The following is a 19,870-nucleotide window of genomic DNA, read 5'->3' on the forward strand; positions in this document are numbered from 1 at the left end:
GTTATTTGAGGGTTCTTAGGAACCAGCAAAAGTTTTGCTTGTTCAAGTAAGAACACTCAAATGGTCATTTGAGAGTTTCTAAGAAACAAGCAAAAGTATGCTTGTTCTCAAGAACTCTCAAATGGTTTGAGAGTTTCCATGGAAACAAGCAAAAGTAAACTTGACCACAAGAACTCTCTAATGTTTTGTGTGTTCAGGGAAACACGCAAAACATGCCAAAACCCTAATGGGCCTTGTCCAGATAAACACGCAAGCCCATAGGCATATGGGTGTTTCAGAAACACGCAAATGGGCATTTGCGTGTTCCTGGCTGCGCCTATATATATGGGTGTATGTTCATGCGTGTTCCAACAAGAGTGTAGAGAGAGAAATGAGCAAATGTTAGAGAGAGAAAACCAAGAACACGTACGGTTTGTTTTGTGGGTGATATTTGTCTCGTGCACGAACCGCAAACACACACCCGGCCCCCCGAACGGCTCATAGATTTAGATTACCACGTGTTTGGTAAAGTGAATCCGGAGAGCCGTTCCCCCGAGTGTTTATATTCACGCAAAAAGATATATATATATATATATATATATATATATATATATAGTGTTATATATATATCATCCAAAGGTTGATATAAAAATCGTGGGTTATCTCGAGGAATTTCCGCACCTCGACATATCCTTAAGTCAATCTCGGTTCGATAAGAGTACAAAACCCGAGGGACTTACAACTGGTATCCAGAGCCACAGGTTTTTTATAAGCTTGGTTAGAGATTGATAACGGTTTTGGGTATCCCTTTGTTTGCGTGATTTAGGTGAAGATTATTCTTTGGGCACGTTTTTGAAATAAAGGTTCAAACTTGTTGCCAAAAATTGATTAATCTATATCCTAGTAACACTTTCTCAGCAAAAGCTTAAGTGTGGGGGTTTATGATGAGCATCCATTTTGTGATAAAAACCCCTAAAGAAAGGCTTCATTTCTATGCTTATATGAGTTAATATTCCGGAACTATCGATACTTAATGAATGATATGTTTGTGCAGGTTTTCGGAAGATGCGAGAGAGGGTAAATGACATCAACTGACTCAAGAAAGAAGCCTATGAAGTTACAAGACACAAGGAAGTGGTTCGGGAGCCAAACGAAGACTCAAGTGCAAGATAACAGCCACCAGCGCCGCTGGACACATACCCTGCGCCGTTGGTGCTCACCAGCGAACGCTCTCCAGACCACAAGCGCCGCTCGAAGCTTCACCAGCGGCCGCTCGAAGCTTCACCAGCGGCCGCTCGAAGTATCACCAGCGCTGCTAGCCCATTAGCCAGCGTCGCTGGTAGGCCCAGATCAGTAACCGACTTAAAAACCTATTTAAGCCGAACTAACCCTCAAAACCCTAAGAGAGAGCCGATTCAGCAGCCCTAGCCGCCCAGGAATAACCCTAGATCGAAACTGCAGATTCCAAGAAGGTTTTGGAGCATCTAAACACCTTCCGATCTTCACTCTTGGTCTAAATCTTTCATCTTTATTTACTCTTTGTCTTTGAACTATGTCTTTTATATTCTCAGACTTTGTTATTCCTTTAATAATGCTAGGCTAGTAGGCTGAATACTTGTTTAGATCAATGTGATCATGTAGACGCTTATTGTTTTACTGTGTTTGTTTAGATTCTGTTGGAGTGTGCTTTACTGTTTATCGTAGATCCATGTTTATTAGTAATTCATGTTGCTATTGGTTTTATATCTGAACATATTAGTTTAATCATTAACTGAAACCCTAGACCTATAAAACATATATATAACAGATTACATAACACATGGGTTGGACTTGGGCTAGGACGTACACTACAATGTCACGTACACTAATTATCATCTCATAGAGATTAGTGTAGTATAGATATCATCTCATAGAGATTAATGTAGTATAGATATCATCTCATAGATAATGTCTCATACACAAATAGACAATATAGTACAGGTGAAACTCCTATAGCCCATCTCCTGAATTGCATTGCAGCGGACAATAATAGGTGCGCAGAAACTGCACCAACATGGAATCTTGACAGGAAATTGTCGACTATTATCGTTGATAATTGCACCACAAATGATGCAATCATTGACGAAGTGTTGGATAAGAAGCTTACTGTGAGTTCTCTAATAATGAATGGCGAGTTGTTTCATATGCGTTGTTGTGCACACATTCTAAATCTGATTGTTCAGGATGGCTTAGCTGTTATTGGGGATGGGATTGAGAAAATTAGAGACAGTGTTGCATATTGGACAGGATCACCAAAAAGGGAGCAAAGATTTTATGAAGCAACCCATCAATTAGAGATCGTTTCCACCAAAAAGTTAGCTCTAGATTGTAAGACACGGTGGAATTCTACATATTTGATGTTGAGTGTAGCTATTGTTTATAAGGGAGTTTTTGATCGTTTAAAGACAAGAGAGCCTAGGTATAAATGCTTACCAACTGATAAAAATTGGAAGTTAGCTAAAGACATATGTGATAGATTGCAATTGTTTTACGAGGTTACTCTAATGTTTTCTGGTTCAAAGTATCCCACCGCAAATATGTTTTTTCCATCAGTATGTGAAATTGCATATTCCTTGCGAAACTGGGCAGTTTCTCCTGTTGATGCAATTAAGCAATGCAATTAAGCAGATGGCTATTAAGATGATCGTGAAGTTTGAGAAGTATTAGTCGGTAATTCATGAAGTCGTGGCAATGGCAGCAGTTTTAGATCCACGATACAAGTTGAAATTTTTGGAGTTACTCTTACCCCTGCTTTATGGAGAAGATAAGGCGAAGATTGAAGCTCATAACCTTACTGAATTTGTCAAAAGGATATATAAAGAGTATAAAGCTAGTGCCCCTTCTGAGAAAAATGAAAATAAAGGTATGTCTTACTTATTATCTGATTAATTGAGTTTTTAGTTAGTGTATTAAATATTGAACCATCATGTAGGTGCTTGTTTGTTTTCTTTGGATACGGGGTCTACGTTTGGACATCGTGCTGGATTCAAGAAATTGTTTTCAGAAATTGCTACAAAGGCTAATGAGCATGATGAGTCGGATAGCATGACCGAGTTGTGTAGATGCAGATTCGGTGTGACAATCGCAACATAGATTTGATTATTGTTTACGTTTTTAGGAACTTGTTTGTAATCATTTAAATAAGAACTTGTGTTGATATTTAATGATTACGTTTGAACTTCAATATTATATTTGTTTGTGTTTTGTATTGTGTTTGTGTGTTATATATTGTTTTGCAGGTACAAGAACATAGAATCAAGGTTTATAAGTGTCGTAGAACACTTAAACGGTGATTGGATGTTATATACGAGTCAACAAAGTCAAACAAAGAACAAAGGGTCGTCCCTCGTGCTGACGTCATCAGCATGTAGGAACAACCTCGTGCTGACGTCAGCACGAGGTAGAACGATTTTTTATTGTTTCGGGCCTAATACGTAATTAAGGCCTAAGCCCACACGATCCAATACTTAACTAGTATAAATACAAGACCTAATCTACGAAATTAGGTTAATGATTTACGAATTCTTGAGAGTTATTCACGAATTTATGAGCTAAGGTTATTTGTTCCTTCGTGTGATCTTCTACACGAACCACAAGCCTTGTGCATCTCCTTGGGTTGGTTAGTTGCTTATTAATCAACAAAAGGCAATAGTAATCTAGTTATCTCAAGAGGATTCCGCACTCTTGATATAACGAATCACGTCTTATTACGATCCACGCAACAATAGGGCACCTTACAAGTGGTATCAGAGCCAGGTTGATTACCAGAAGGTTTAAGATCGTTTTATTGGCTATTGATTGCAAATTCGTTTGAAATTCATGTTATTTACCATTTTCGTGATCTTCTTCGTGTCACTTTGTGCTTACGTCAGCACGAGGTGTACTTCGTGTTCGTTCTTACGTCATCCAGTAACTTCGTGTTCTCTTCGTGCCACGTCTGCACGAACTGCTCTTCGTGCCACGTCAACACGAACTACCCTTCGTGACTTAGGTCGTGACGCGTGTACTTTGTGTTTCACTTCGTGTGACGTGTCCTTTGTGGTATACGAACTTCGTGCCACGTGTCCTTCGTGCTGTATGAACTTCGTGTCACGTGTTCTTCGTGCTACACGAACTAAGTAGTATTTCGTTTTATTTGAATTCAAAAGATTCGAAATGACGACATTACCAGCTGCCGCAAACTCACCCAATGCCTTACTTATCAGCCAGATGATCATGCATGATCATGAGGTTGGTCGGGGTAATACACCTCCAAAGTTTTTCCGTATGGAAAATTATTGGATGTGGAAGAGACGTTTTGAAGACTACATTCGTCTCACTGACATGGAAATGTGGCTAGTGATAACTCAAGGTTTTGATTGGCCTTCATATGAGAAGAACGGAGTAATCAGTAGGTATACTTATGCTGATATGCCTATTGAAGAACGTAAAAGATACGTTGTTGAGGGAAAAGCATTGTCTACTCTAACTACGGCCTTTCCTCAAGATAGTGTACATCTGTTTAAAAAGTACACTACTTCAAAGGATTTATGGGATGCTCTCGAAAGATATTGTGAGGGCGATGTAACTTTGAAGATAAACCGTATCAAGCTTTTCAAGCGTCAGTATGAAGCCTTTAATGGACTGAAAGGGGAATCTCTTGACGAGATTATTATTCGATTCAGTCATCTAACCACTGAATTGTCATACTTTGAAGTTGTTTATCCTCAAACTGAGCTAGTTGATAAGTTTCTGGATTCACTGCCTAAAACTTGGACTGATTATGTTCATCAACTTCAACATGATCAGGAATACAGTACATGGGATTTTGAGAAGGTAGTCTCCAAGCTGAAGAACAAAGACATGAAGAGAAGGATTAAAGACACTCACTCGGATTTTACACAAGATCCATCCTTATATCATGCTAAGTCTGTTCATTTAGCAAGTTCCAGCTCAGGAAATAATGCATTTCTAAGTGGTGCAGAAGCTACACCAAAAGTAGATGCTGATGGTATTGCCGGATATGTTGCGTATGACAATACAAATTCAAATGTTAAAAGCAATGCACAATCTTTCCACTCTATGCCAATGAGTATGAGTTCTGCAGAAGGAAGAATGAGTATTTACTCAACCTTTTGTAATGCTCATGAAGCATTTATTGGGGGAAAGGTTACTGATCCTGCTGTAATTGATGAGGATTATAATCAAATAGATCCTGATGATTTGGAAGAAATGGATCTACAATGGCAGCTTGCTATGCTTACTATTAAGGTCAGAAGATTCACTCAGAGAACTGGTAGACCTATAGGTAATGGCACTAAAGGCTTTGACAAATCCAAGGTGAAATGTCAAGCGATGATTACATATCCTGTTACTCCACAGCAGCCAGTTTCGTCACCATTTTCGGAGTCAAAGGCTGTTGTTGTTCAAAATCCAGATGGTACTTATCAATGGGATACACAATCCGATGATACCTCGAATCATGCCTACATGGTAGAATTATATGATGAGGTAGCTGCAACGATTGATTATGTTGTATACTCAAGTGAAGAAAGTGCATCTGAGATAGTACAGAAGAATATGTGTAATGTTGCTGAGACAGTAAGATCTGAGAGTGAACAAATGACTGCAGTAAAAGCATCTGAAGAAAAGGAAGAGTCATCAAATCCTGTTGATGACATTTCTATGAAGAGCATTGAAGAATAGATGAAGAACTTTGAGATACCTGAAGGTATGACAACTGAAGACTTTGTTGCATACATGGCAGATTGCAAGGCTGCAGATCAGAAGGGAGAACCAAGGAAGCCTATTAGTTGTGGAACAAGGTAGGCCTAAGAAAAAACCTAAACACACCATCGATTTGACCGAATTAGAGGTAGATATGAGAAAAGCAATTGCCAATCTCGCTAAAAGTAAACATATGGGGCCTACAATTAACGAATGTCATGATAAGTTAAAGAGCCTTGGTTTGGAAGCTACTGATCCAATCTTTTTGGCAGCATTTGGTATTCTTGGTCAACCTTCAAGTAACTACTGGGAGGCATGGATGGCACTACCATCGAACCCATAGGTCTTAAAAACTTAGATTACTATGATGGTAAAGACTTTGGGAATTATGAAGTAGCGTTATTTCGATAGTAGTTTACTTGGTAGTATTTTGGTGGTAGTACTATTCTGTAGTAGTTTGGTGTTCATGTTGCTTCCATTCATGCCATTTTGTGCCCATTTTGTTGTTGTGTTGCTGCTGTTCCTACTATTGCTATTAGGTAGTAGTTGTAATTGGTCTATTTGATGGTAGATAGCTTATTAGTAGTCTAGTTGTGGTGGTAGTTTATTAGTAGTATTCTTGTTAACTACCTGCACCATGTTTTGTAATTGGTAATTGGTCACGATCAAAGTCTTGTATGGATGAAACATAGGTTCCAACATTCAAAAGATACAATTCATACGTATTTTCATGAAGTATTAGAAAATGATGATATTTGCTCAAGAGGTTATACGACCAACATCATTTAATCCTAATCCCAATATTCCAGGAAATAATAGGAAAGAGCGATGGATTTTTAAGGTCAGTAATGAACTTTTAAGTACAACTATTATCTTTCGTGTTAATTAATAAACTTTTATCTTCTATTAGGGAGCAGTTGGTGCCCTTGACGGAACTTTGATAAATGCTATTGTCCCTCCTGGTCAACAACATTTGTATAGAGCAAGAGGTAGAGGTGAATGTTGTCAAAATGTTTTAGCGATTTGTGACTTCAACATGATCTTTACTTTCGTTGTGGCCAAATGGGAAGGTACTGCACATGATGCTAGAATAATGAATGAGGCTTTAGTAGATCCTGACTTTGAATTTCCCCTCCCACCTCTAGATATAGTTAAGAGTTGTATATATGTTTGTGTATATATATGTAAACATGTAATCACAAATATTAATTGCACTCATTTTTCAGACAAATATTATTTATGTGATGCTGCATATAAACACACACGGGGATTTATGGCACCGTATAGCAATGTTAGGTATTGGCTTGGTGATTTTCGTCGAAGACGAACAATGAATAGCAAAGAAAAGTTTAATCATGCCCATGCAAAACTTAAAAACGTCATTGAGCGTGCTTTTGGTGTTTTAAAAGTACGGTTCCCGATCTTGAAGAAAATGCCTCGATATTCATTGGTTAAACAACGAGATATTACAATCGCATGCTTTGTTATTCATAACTATATACGTAAAGAAGGCTTAAGTGATGAATTTTTCTCTAGATATGATCAAGCTCAAATGCCTCTTAGTGGGAATCCAGAAAATGATGGTGCCGAGGATGATGGTAATAGTGGTGATGATAATGATGATGAAGTTCAACCACACGGGAATATAGTGGGTCAACAATATATGATTAATTTGAGAGATCAAATTGTAGCACAATTAATGGGAAACCGAGTTTGAATGATTATTAGATGAACTAGAAATATGTTTGTAGTTGCTTTTCGATTTTATTTTGAATGTTTTTATGTAAGCTTGTCAAGACAACTTTATTTTTAACATTGGTGACATGTTTTGATATTAAAAATCGCAAATTACACAATTACAAGTATTCAGATGTTTTTACAAAAACAAACAGCAAAAATGATTCAGAGTTCAGACATATGGACCATCTCTTAACATTCAAAAGTGGTATTCAGATTTAGACGATAACCTCTAACAAAAAACAAACATGCCCTAACACAGATCACCAATACTTAACCAAAGTATTCAACTTCACGTGTTTGCCAAGATGATATTTTTGCAAACTGAACAAGTTGTTCCAACACTTAACCAAGAAATCAAAGAGGTATAAACTCAACACTTCTGCTCCTCAAAATTCACCATTTTAAGACCATAATGATGCAATGAAATCATTGATTAATACTTTCTTGATTTGCATCACATAATTAAATGTTTTAGGTCAATGAATCAACGTTTAAGACATGAATTGATCATCTAATGACCTAAATCTGTTATGGATCTGATTATATGATTTAAGTGATACAAAATCAATGTTATTATACCTTGAATACCTGGAGATCACAAAGAGGATGCAAAAACTTGATCAAAACACTCTCAAATCAACCAAACGATGATGAAATCGAACAAGGAATTGATTATGGCAATGGGGAATGGTTAGGGATCAAAGTGAAAAGGATAATATGAGTAATTAGAAACTAATGACCTGCTCCAAGACCCCAATCTCGTTTTTTAGTTTTCACCCATATCAAAAATAATCCCTAGACTTCCTTATGGCTCATACTTAGCTCAAAACACCTATAGGGAATACATACAACACATTAAACACTTCAAGCACATAAAATAGCACATAAAACATATCTTAAACACTTTAGCACATCAATCATTAAAGCACTAAAGCCTTGCATATATAACACATTAAACACATATAGTCATTAAATCATTTACAGGCTTAACAGACACGTATTGTTGACTTAACGACACAAGTCAACCGTTAAATAAAAAGTTTGGGATGTTACACGTAATTGACAACATGTAATGCGCACATGGATACAAATGCGTTGTTTCACTTAAATAAAAATAATTTTGATATGACAACGTATCTATGACATAATGGCCTTATTAGGGGGCTATAGATCCGCAAATTATAAGGGGTAAGGAGTGGTGCAACTGGTTGAACATTTTATTGTCCATACCGGCGGTAACACCGCCACCGGTCTCCATTTTATGGTTGGGCGGGTAAGTTCGAGGTGTGGGAAGTCGTTGACGATAAAATGGAAAATGGAGGGGACCACATTCATATTCAATGTTGGTTTGTGTGTTGTTGACCAAAAACTAGTCGTTGGCTAGGTTTTAATAAAAAAATATTTCTTTTTCTTTGTTTTTTATATATACATATACATACACATACCATCTTCTTCTTCCATTTCAAAATACAATACCACTAAATCTTTTACCACCCAAAAAACCCCTATTATCATGGATCCTAAAGAGCAAAAAAAAGTTGCACCCGAGTTCAATAGAGGGCGGGGATTTGCCAAGGCCAATCGAGGGTGCGGCTATGCGGGTCGAGACGAGGGCGCAGTTTGGTGCCTCAGCAAAGGATGTCTCAACCATCTTTCTATCATCCACAACAATCGACTCCTCCACCTTACTACCCTCAACCTACTAGTTCACAACCATTGTACGGGTAGTTATACACAAGCTCCACAAATGCATCCCCGGGATTAGGAATTCATTCAAACGGCAGATTTCGAGCCTTTCCTTAATAACTATCGTGATAATTTGTCGAACGAAGATAATGAAGACATTGTTCCCGGGACACAAGAAGTTCCAACCGGTATTCCTTTTTCATTTTAATCCACTAAATATCATTTTTTTCAATTTGTAGTTATTTCTTATTTGCATAAAAATCAGCCACTGTTTGGTCCAACCCCCTGTTCGATTTGTGTGTTTGAATTGTAGATGATTTGTGTGTTTAAAATCGGTCTATTTGTATGTTTAATCGAATTGTAGATGATTCGGTCATTGGCCCGCATTGTCTTTTTTTTTTGTTCATTGCCATGTTGTAGATGATGTTCAAGAAGTTCAAGTGGAAACTGTAGACTCAAGAAGTGGAAGTGGCGTTGGCCAAGGCATGGATTCACATCTCAACTTCTAAAGTAATTGGGAATGATCAAGGTAGAGATAAGTTTTGGGTATGGATGAGCAAAAAATACCAAATCCCGATCCCGTCTCGGTACCGTCCCGATCCCAGTACCGGGAAGTGGTACCGAATCTCGAATGGGACTGGTACCGATACCCAATTTTATTAGTTTGTGGGATTGGTACCGGGAAAATCCCGAAATCCCGAAAAAGTCCCAAGTAGTCCCGAACGTATGCTTATGGGCTTATGGCACTGACTCTCTGTTCAAACCCCACTTCATTCTTTTATTAATTTTTCTTTTCTCTTAGGCGCAAACACAAATATCTTAAACTATTTACTACTCAGTTATAATTTCTTGTTATTTTTAAAAAACTCTTCAAACTCCTTAGTCCCTATATAGCCAACATGCGTACATGTACGTCCAAACCCTTCTCTTTGTTATGAGGTGAGGTAGTTGCTATATGATCAGATATATAATTATGGTATGAGATCAGTACCTCAATATAGCTTTTATAACAAATGATCGTTATTTGTTATATGATCAGGTTGTCAAATATTGTATATTAAGTATTTATTATCTCATGTTTCTATATTAGTTAGTTCGTTAGTGGTTTTAATGGGACTAGTCAGGATTTGGTACAGCTCTCCCAGTCCCGTCCCGGTTTGGTACCGGTACCGGCTCAGATGGGACCAGAACCAGTACCAAGATTTCATGAAATTCGGGATCGGTACCATCGGGACTGGGACCGGTACCGGTCCCATGCCCATCCCTAGTTTTAGGAGCACATTTTGGAGCATTTCTCATCACTTTTGGGAGAAACTACTTGAATCCATCATAGATTAAACATAAATTGGTCTACAATAATTGGAGCCATGAACTTGTTTAATGGGCTCTACCACCAATCGGTAATAGTTTTTTAATTTCGATTATGCTTATGCTTTAGCTTTTTAGTACATGTTTGTAGTTTATGTTTGTAAGCTAGAAGTAATCATGCAATTAGTTTTGGCCTATCTCAATTAGTTATATGATTAGTTAATGCCCATATCAATTAGTTTTTGTTTTAGTACATATTTGTAGTTAAGAGAATTCACAAGTTTTTGTTACGGCTAATATCAATTTTGTAGTAATAAGTTTGTTTTGTGAATTTCTTGAACTTGTAGTTTCGTATGTGGCAAAGTGGGTGTACGAAACTTGACGTGTTGCAAAGCGCCTTGGCCGATTATGACAATAAAGTAGGCAAAGCTTTTACTCACCAACTGGCTTGGAATGTTGTAAAAGATGAAGCTAAATAGAAACCACAAAAGACTACTCAACAACTAGCTACTCAACAACATGTCGCTGGTACTTTATCCACTAGTTCCGACAAGCGAAGAAAGTCATTCGATGTGGGAAACTATGCATCGAGTAGCAATGATCCGACTACAATCATTCCGGATTTGAATGAAGACAACACCCCCACTCGTCCAAGGAAAGGCAAGAAACCGGTTAGTGAGACGTCGTCGAGTGCGACTACTATTGTTGACTCCGTTCAATCGTATGCAGAGAAGAAGAAGAAAATGATGGCGGAAATCAATGAGAAGACAAAAGCTATTTTGGACCTCCAATATATACAACAAAAAGAGATGACCGAGCGGGATGAATACAAGTTCTTCAAGGAGTCGCATAGTGATATTGATGATCCGGTTTTGTTGGAATGGGCGATTAAGACAAAACGCAACATCGCAGAAACATATGGGTGGCCGTTCAATCCTTAATTTATCATCTTTTATTTGTAGTTTTATTGTATAATGGACGTTTAATTGTGTTTTTATTTGAATTTTTATGTAATGGATGTTATTGTATTTTTATTTGATTTGTTATGTTATGGACTTTTTATTTATATGTTTTTTTGGTTGTTTAAATAATTGGTTTCTTTTAAATAAAAAAAATTGAAAAATAAATGAATTTAGGATGGTTGAAGATTTTAATGAATGTCAATGAATAAGGTTTAGAAAGTTGAAAAGTTGGAATGATAGGGATGAATTGTATTGGTCAATTTTTAAAGGGTGATAAAATGAAGTTTACCACTCCTAGCTAGTCTCCTAATATCATAACAAAACCGTAATAACACGATAATTCATACCCGTAAAGTGCTTTGTGACGTATTATAGATAGGGTTGTAAACGAACCGAACAAACACGAACGGGGCCTTGTTCATGTTCGTTCGTCTAACTTAATTAACGGTTCACGAACAGATAAACGAACAAAATGACTTGTTCATGTTCGTTCGTTTGTGTTCATGTTCATGAACACAAATGAACACAAATGAACATGAACATGAACACAAACGAACGAACACTAATGAACGAACACAAACGAACGAAATATTTATAAATTAAGTGTTTTGATTTAAATTTTTCCTTAAATAGTTAGATATTAATAATATATATATATAAAGCGAGTATTTATATTTGTAAATGAACATAACGAACAAATGTTCATGAACGTAAACAAACTATTGTTCACGAATGACGGTTCATCATGAACCTAAACGAACGAACGTTCACGAACAGATTATCGAGTGTTCACGAACGTAAATGAACAAACAAGATTTTTGTTCATGTTCGTTCATTTAACTAAACGAATGAACTTCCCACCGAACGATTCATGAACGGTTCGTGAACTGTTCAGTTCGTTTACAGCCCTAATTATAGATTGATAAAAATGTACATATAAAGATGCATTAGATACTATTTAACAATGCAAAGATCTCATACTCCGTATATACTTGATTCTGTTAAAAACACTCCCTAGAACCATTTCAACTCTCACACTCTCTCTCACTCATATGTCCAACACACTTCCGAATTTCACACACACACACACATAATCACAAACATTCTTACTATACATTCTCTCTCAATTGTCATCATCATATATAAACACCAATGGAACGATCATCATCAAGAAGAGAATCCATCTCAGCCGGTGACGAAAGCGATCAAAGCGAACGGAAAGGAAACAAAGACGTGTCAGAAATGGAAACAATCGAACGAATATTCGAATGCAAAGAGGTACCACCATGGCAAAAACAGCTAACCTTCCGAGCATTCGTTGTTAGTTTCATTTTAGGAATCATGTTTACATTCATCGTGATGAAACTTAACCTAACGACCGGGATCATTCCGTCGCTAAATGTTTCTGCGGGATTGTTGGGGTTCTTTTTTGTGAAAACGTGGACAAAGTTTTTGAATAAATCTGGGTTGTTGAAACAACCTTTTACAAGACAGGAAAATACTGTCATTCAGACTTGTGTCGTTGCTACTTCTGGGATCGCATTTTCTGGTATGTTTTTTTACCAATTATGTTTAATTTGTTAGGAGTTAGAACATGCATAAGATAAAAATACAATCGAGTAGTATTTGTTTTTTCTTATAAAATATATGTAAATTTAGCTTTGATATAAAACAATCTTATACGTATCGTAACAAAAGTAAATTAACTTGATTCGGGGCTATTTTCATCGATTTTTTGTATTCTATTATATTCTTTCACATGGTTCATAAACACAGAATTTTTTGGTCATGTTGATTTTGTTTCTTTTTTAACAACTAATCAATAATATCGCTTAGTTTTCGCAAATTAAATCACGAGAAACAATTAATATTTTGTACTATTTTAAGTAATCACTAGAAACAAGGAAATGATTTACAATATACAGCTTGCATCCAAAGATAGTTATTTACTAAAATCTTCACAAATATTTTCACCTAATTATTTTTCGATTTTAAATAATCTTTCGAATTAATTGAATTCAACAAAAAAAGAAAATACTAAATATTAAATATCATGATAATTATCCTGTAGTTAATATGCCCAATGACGTGATAGTAGAAAACAGATATATATGTGAATACAGCCAGTACCTTTATATTTGGTCTTGTCTATTTTGCTATATTTGTAATATGCATGAGACGTATGATCAACACATATTTGTGATATTATTTGTCATATTAATTTCAATAAAGGTTATTGTGGTAATTATGTGAATGTAATATATATTGTTTGAATTAGATTTACGTTTGAATTAATAATACAATAAATTGTTATTTATCATTTCTTATTTAAATTAGATTTACGTTTGAGAAAGTCTGACTTGTAATTATCTATATGTCATTATGGTAATTAAGTGACACTTAGAATAGAGAGACAAACTCATTAAGTGACTATGTTAAAAAGAAAAGAGTCATTAAGTAACTACTTAATATATTCAACTTATTTTTTACTAGGATTGTTATAGAAACCGTTTTGAGCTGGTGCGAGACAATTTTGGTTTTACTTGACATTTACAAGTTCGATAAGGATGATAAATTTTGAGATTTTGTTTTTGTAAGTTGTAACGACTCATGACTAATATCTCGTATCATTCTATGATAAGGTTTCACTTGAATGTTCCGAAAATAAAAAGGAAACCATTAATTTTTTTAAGAAAAATTTCGTTATTTGCCCATAAAAGAAGAGAAGTGATATTCGTATCACTTCTTTTGATATATGTACCACAAATGTGTAGTATTAACTTATACAGAGCCGGCTCAACTTTTTTTGTGGCTGTAAGCGGAACTTATTTTAGGGCCTTTTATAAAGTCTAACAAAATCACTTTCTCAATATCTCTCTGTTACTATGTGGATTTATTTTATTTTATTTTGAACGGCCGTGAATTTTTTTGAAGTGGTTAGTTACGGATAGAGTAGAGAATGATGAATTTTTTATTATTTCAGTCGTAAAATAAGATTAGGCTAATAAAATTTATGAAGCCGATAATTATGTAAAAACAAAGCTAACTTAATAAAAAAGAAATTCATCTCAAATTGGGGGCTTAAATTTATGGGTTAGGGCCACGCCTAACTCCAATATACTATCTAGCTGATAGTGAATTTGTTCGCTCGGTTATATAGTTTGTACATTGTGATACATCTATAAAAGTTTATGGTACGAATATCACTTCCTATAAAAGAACCACTTTCATCCCTAACCATGGGATTGGATACTCAGTTTGTATAGGTAACATAAAAAAACTCAACACGCCCAACAAGCCAACATTGCCTGCTTTACAATAGTTAAAGGTTAGGCATGGGCCTAAGGCCTCAAAGTTCAAAGGCCTTCAATTTTTATGTTTTAGACTTAACATTTTATTTAAGCTTTAAACTTGTAAGCTAGATATTAATGTTTTATAGACTACAATCCACAACAAACTACGTAGTAGCTGAGAGGCGCCACCACGTCAGCATGTCTACCACCACCAGGTTCACTAATGACGTATGTGCCACTAGGTTCACCGCTCGCCTTTTGTGATTCCTTTTTTATTTTTATTGTTATTAATGCTAATTAATTTGTAAATCTGATTTTAATAATTAAAAAAAAATTGTATGCTAGCGAGCTAGGCCCCCAAAATTGATCTTGTTTAAAGCCTCGAAAAAGCTTAAGCCGGCACTGCAAGCCAATGTAGCGGCAACAAACATATTGATACAACACGCGTGTTCGCACTGGTGCCCGTAATACGTGTTGCTTGAAAACGTCAGTAACTGCATCGTTGTTAGACCAATATAGGCCAATATAGGAGATAGTGACAGTGATCGTATAACATGTATCTAATTTGGTCTCGAAGCCAAACCACGGTTTCTAGTCGCTTTCCAAAGTCGGGCCACCATATATATCTGGATATACGATGTTTTCGTGTCGTGGTTGGCTGTGTTTTTTTTTTCTTGAATATTTTGTCCTTTTCTTAATTTAGAATGCAAGGGATGATTTTGCATTGTCATTTAAACATCAAGAAGTTTATAAAAAAGACAACTATACCATTCATATTAGGATGAGTGAACATACTTGAAATTGAATTCAATATTGGTTTTTCCTAGTAATTTTGGCCATGATATTCCCGAAATTACAACCGAGAATAAAAATAATCGAATTTAAGGGGCACGTTCTAATCCGGTCCATAGGGAATGGCCCAAAGTTGAACAAAATGTAACTCGCTCATGGGCTCTTCTGCTGGTTTTGTCTGTGCATTTCAATTAATTAGGATTGTTTCTAATAAAACTTCACATGAAAAATATGGAACTTTATTAAAGGATCCTTTGGTTAAATAAAAAAAATCATGAAACAACAAAAGACAAGCAAAGAGAGTGCCTATTTTGCTATTTTGGATACATGTATATGACAGGAGAGGTTTTTTTTTTTTCTTATTTTTGTTGCTAGTTGTCACTAAAAACAAAAGATTGTTCTTTTATAAGTATTCATAAATGGGATTCAGAACAGATGTTTTATTTTTATGAATGATTAAAAATATTCTGGAAGAGCTCGACATACATATATGAATTTTTATTCACTTATTGTTCTATTGAGCATCTTTATTTTGAAGTTAACTACTCACATTACTTTGAGATGTATAATTGATCAGTTGCTCCAGACCTCCATACAATTAAGTATATATGAAGTCTCTAATTTTGTAAGTATCGCATGGTTCTACAGGAGGGTTTGGTAGCTACCTGTTTGGCATGAGTGAAGTCGTAGCCAAACAATCAAATGAAGACAACGCTGCTGAAAATATAAAGAATCCTACACTCGGTTGGTTGATTGGCTTTCTTTTCGTCGTTAGCTTCCTTGGGCTGTTCTCGGTTGTACCTCTTCGCAAGGTAAATACACGTATACTGCCACTTAACCAACAACCTACACTTATACATATACATTTAGGCAGTTAGCACAAACTTGTGTTAAAACACTTAATCAGCTTTCTGTATATGTACATCTTGCAGATAATGATTGTCGACTTCAAACTGATTTATCCCAGTGGCACTGCTACCGCTCACCTTATCAACAGTTTTCATACTCCCCAAGGAGCCAAGCTAGCAAAGTAAGGCTTATTGTTGTTATTAGTGATTCATTAGTTGATCCATAGTTTAACTTTATTTTTTTTAATGAATGATAGGAGACAAGTGAGAACTCTAGGGAAATTCTTCACCTTCAGCTTTCTATGGGGAGTATTTCAGTGGTTCTTTACTGCAGGGGATGGCTGTGGATTCTCAAGCTTCCCTTCACTTGGTCTCAAGGCATATGAACACAAGTCAGCCCATACCATATCTAACTTCCTATAGGGCATTATTAGTCTCAGAAATCTATATTATATTTGTTGATCCTCATCCGTGCTTATCTACTACTTTTTTTCTCCATCAAACCAGGTTTTACTTTGATTTCTCGGCTACTTATGTGGGTGTCGGCATGATCTGCCCATATCTCATCAATCTATCATTGCTGGTTGGAGCGATTGTTTCGTGGGGTTTAATGTGGCCACTGATTGAAAAAAGAAAGGGAGATTGGTACCCTGCTGATCTTGGAGAAGGCAGCCTCCATGGTATTCAAGGATACCGGGTAAACTTCTCATTATTTCCTTTTTTATCTAACAAAATTAATGTATCATTCTCTTATCATATACTATTATGTAAGCTATATATAAATAAGTTGTTGCAACCTCTAAAATATATGAACTGATTAAGGATATTTTAAAGAATTAAAGATAAGTTGCTAGAGCTATCGTTTTGCTCCCCTTATTTTTAAAACAAAACTTGTGTACCTGTGCATATATATCTCAAGTCTATTGTTAAAAGAACTTTTTTATTCTTTTGTGACAAAGTAGTAAGCAAACTCTTTAAAAAAAGATGTTTCAAGTTTTAATACATAAAATATAATCAGTATTGTACTATGGTCGGAGTTCAAAAGTTTGTTTTAGGTCCTTAATGTCGTTGAGACTCCTCCAGAATTGATGAAATTAACCAACATCAAAATTTTGAGAATCCTCGAGAATTGATGAAACTAATAACATCCAATATATATGCTGTGTACTTGTCCAAATTTCTTTCGAAATAGTTATACCTTACCTTTTCTGGTTGCAGGTGTTTATAGGGATAGCGATGATCTTAGGAGATGGCCTCTACAACTTCTTCAAAGTCCTTGGTCACACATTCTATGGTTTATACCGCCAAATGAAAGACAAAAAATCAGAAGCCGATATACCAGTTAGTCGCAACTCATTCCCTCAACTAACCACCCTATCATACGATGACCAACGCCGCACCCAATTGTTCCTCAAAGACCAAATCCCCATTTGGATCGCCCTCGTTGGTTATCTTGTCATTGCTGGAATCTCCATCATCACACTCCCACACATCTTCCACCAACTCAAACGCTACCACATCACAGTTATATATCTCCTAGCCCCAACACTCGCCTTTTGTAATGCATACGGATGTGGCCTAACTGACTGGTCCCTAGCCTCTACCTACGGAAAGTTAGCTATCTTCATAGTCGGTGCATGGGCTGGCGGAGAACATGGTGGTGTTCTTGCAGGACTAGCCGCATGTGGTGTCATGATGAACATAGTCTCAACTGCTTCTGATTTGATGCAAGACTTCAAAACTGGATACATGACATTGGCTTCGCCACGTTCAATGTTCGTTAGCCAAATGATTGGGACCGCAATGGGGTGTGTCATCTCACCATGTGTGTTTTGGCTCTTTTACAACGCATTTAACAACCTTGGTACGCCTGATTCGACATATCCTGCACCATACGCTCTCATTTATCGCAACATGGCTATTTTAGGAGTTGAAGGGTTTGCGGCATTTCCTAAACATTGTCTTGCTCTATGCTACGGGTTCTTTGGGGCAGCTATTGTTATAAATGGGCTCCGGGATTTGGTTGGAAAGGAGAAAGCTAAGTATATTCCTATTCCCATGGCAATGGCTATTCCATTTTATATTGGGGGTTACTTTGCGATTGATATGTGTGTTGGGAGTTTGATTCTATTTGTCTGGTCCAAGGTGGATAAAGCGAAGGCTGCAGCGTTTGGACCAGCAGTTGCTTCGGGTTTGATTTGTGGAGATGGGATATGGACTTTGCCGAGTTCAATACTTGCTTTGCTTGGTGTTAGGCCTCCGATTTGCATGAAGTTTCTTTCAAGAGCAGCTAATGTCAAAGTTGATGAGTTCTTAAGTTCTTAAAATATGGTTTAATTAGTTTGTGTTTTTGGTTTGGCAAGTTTTTAGTGTTTTTTATTTGCATCCAGTTAGGAAATATGTAAAGAAAGATCGCTGCTAAATTAGTTGGTATTATCAGCTTGCAATAAGTATTGTCTATTTATCTTTACGGCACAATAACTTAACTTTAGATGCAGAGTTAGGTTCTGTTCTTTTTTTTTAAAAATTGTACTCGTAAATGGCTGCACAAGAATTACGGATGTCCATGATTAGACAGTTACTAAGCGAGCATTCATGCTGAAAACTCGAGCTTGGTTTTGTTGAGTAAGTTCAAGCAAGGTGTTTGAGAGCTTGAATATTAACTTTAGAAATCATCATACTAAATACGCTTTATAAGCTACGGCTTGAATTAGCTGAAGTCAAATTCAAACTCAAATAACTTACTGCAATGAATTTTGACAAATTTGCAATCATAAAAATAGATACATTAAGGTAACAATTCAACAACTGTAGCAACCGTACCCTACCGACCTCTGGCCATTTTGTAGGGAGAGAGCATCGAGCCATCGAACCTTTGGCATGTGTTTCCAAAGTCAAGAGTTTAAGATTACTTAGGGTGTCTTTGGAAGGGAGAACTTACGGGAAACAAAATGGAACAAAAAAATGAAATGGATAAATTTTATAATTTTCATTGTTTGTCAAAATCAAAGAATTATACTAAAAAATTCAAAAATCAAAACGGATTTTTCTTTTTTGGTAGCAAAATCAAATAAATAAAAGTGTTATTTACCAACAATTATTTTATCAATTCATTACTTCATGTATCTATCTATATTTAATATCCGTCTTGGTATATACAGATCTCAGTATCTATTATCGATTACTAGGAAACGGTTTGACAAATAATCTGTTCATAGGTTGCTCTAACAGTTTTATGACACTAGTTAATCGATTTAGGCCCCAAAAAATTTAAGACCTCAATATTTTGTAAATAAACTTAATATTTGGAGTTTGGACTAAATACCATTATATAATTTGCATTGCGGTAACATCCTTATTCGTTTTCGCATCAACATTTTCATTTATTTCTAGCTAGTAGTTCAATAATGTAAGTCGATATACTATTTTTTTTTATACCTTAATTTATATGTTGATAAACTAAGCCCCAAAATTGATCTCGCTTAAGGCCTCCAAAATATTTAAGTCGACACTAATA

The 19,870-nt window shown here is 36.0% G+C and overlaps 1 protein-coding gene across 1 annotated transcript; it reads left to right on the forward strand.

Annotated features, from left to right (window-relative positions):
• Positions 1–12,483: 12,483 nt before the first annotated feature.
• Positions 12,484–18,793, forward strand: LOC122579791 (probable metal-nicotianamine transporter YSL7). The gene is made up of 6 exons (XM_043752027.1): positions 12,484–12,969; positions 16,154–16,317; positions 16,438–16,535; positions 16,611–16,745; positions 16,861–17,050; positions 17,572–18,793. The coding sequence occupies exons 1-6, from the start codon at positions 12,573–12,575 to the stop codon at positions 18,676–18,678; spliced, it is 2,091 nt and encodes a 696-aa protein (XP_043607962.1). The 5' UTR covers positions 12,484–12,572; the 3' UTR covers positions 18,679–18,793.
• The last annotated feature ends 1,077 nt before the right edge of the window (positions 18,794–19,870 follow it).

Source organism: Erigeron canadensis, chromosome 8, assembly GCF_010389155.1.
Source record: "Erigeron canadensis isolate Cc75 chromosome 8, C_canadensis_v1, whole genome shotgun sequence".
Classification (NCBI taxonomy): domain Eukaryota; kingdom Viridiplantae; phylum Streptophyta; class Magnoliopsida; order Asterales; family Asteraceae; genus Erigeron; species Erigeron canadensis.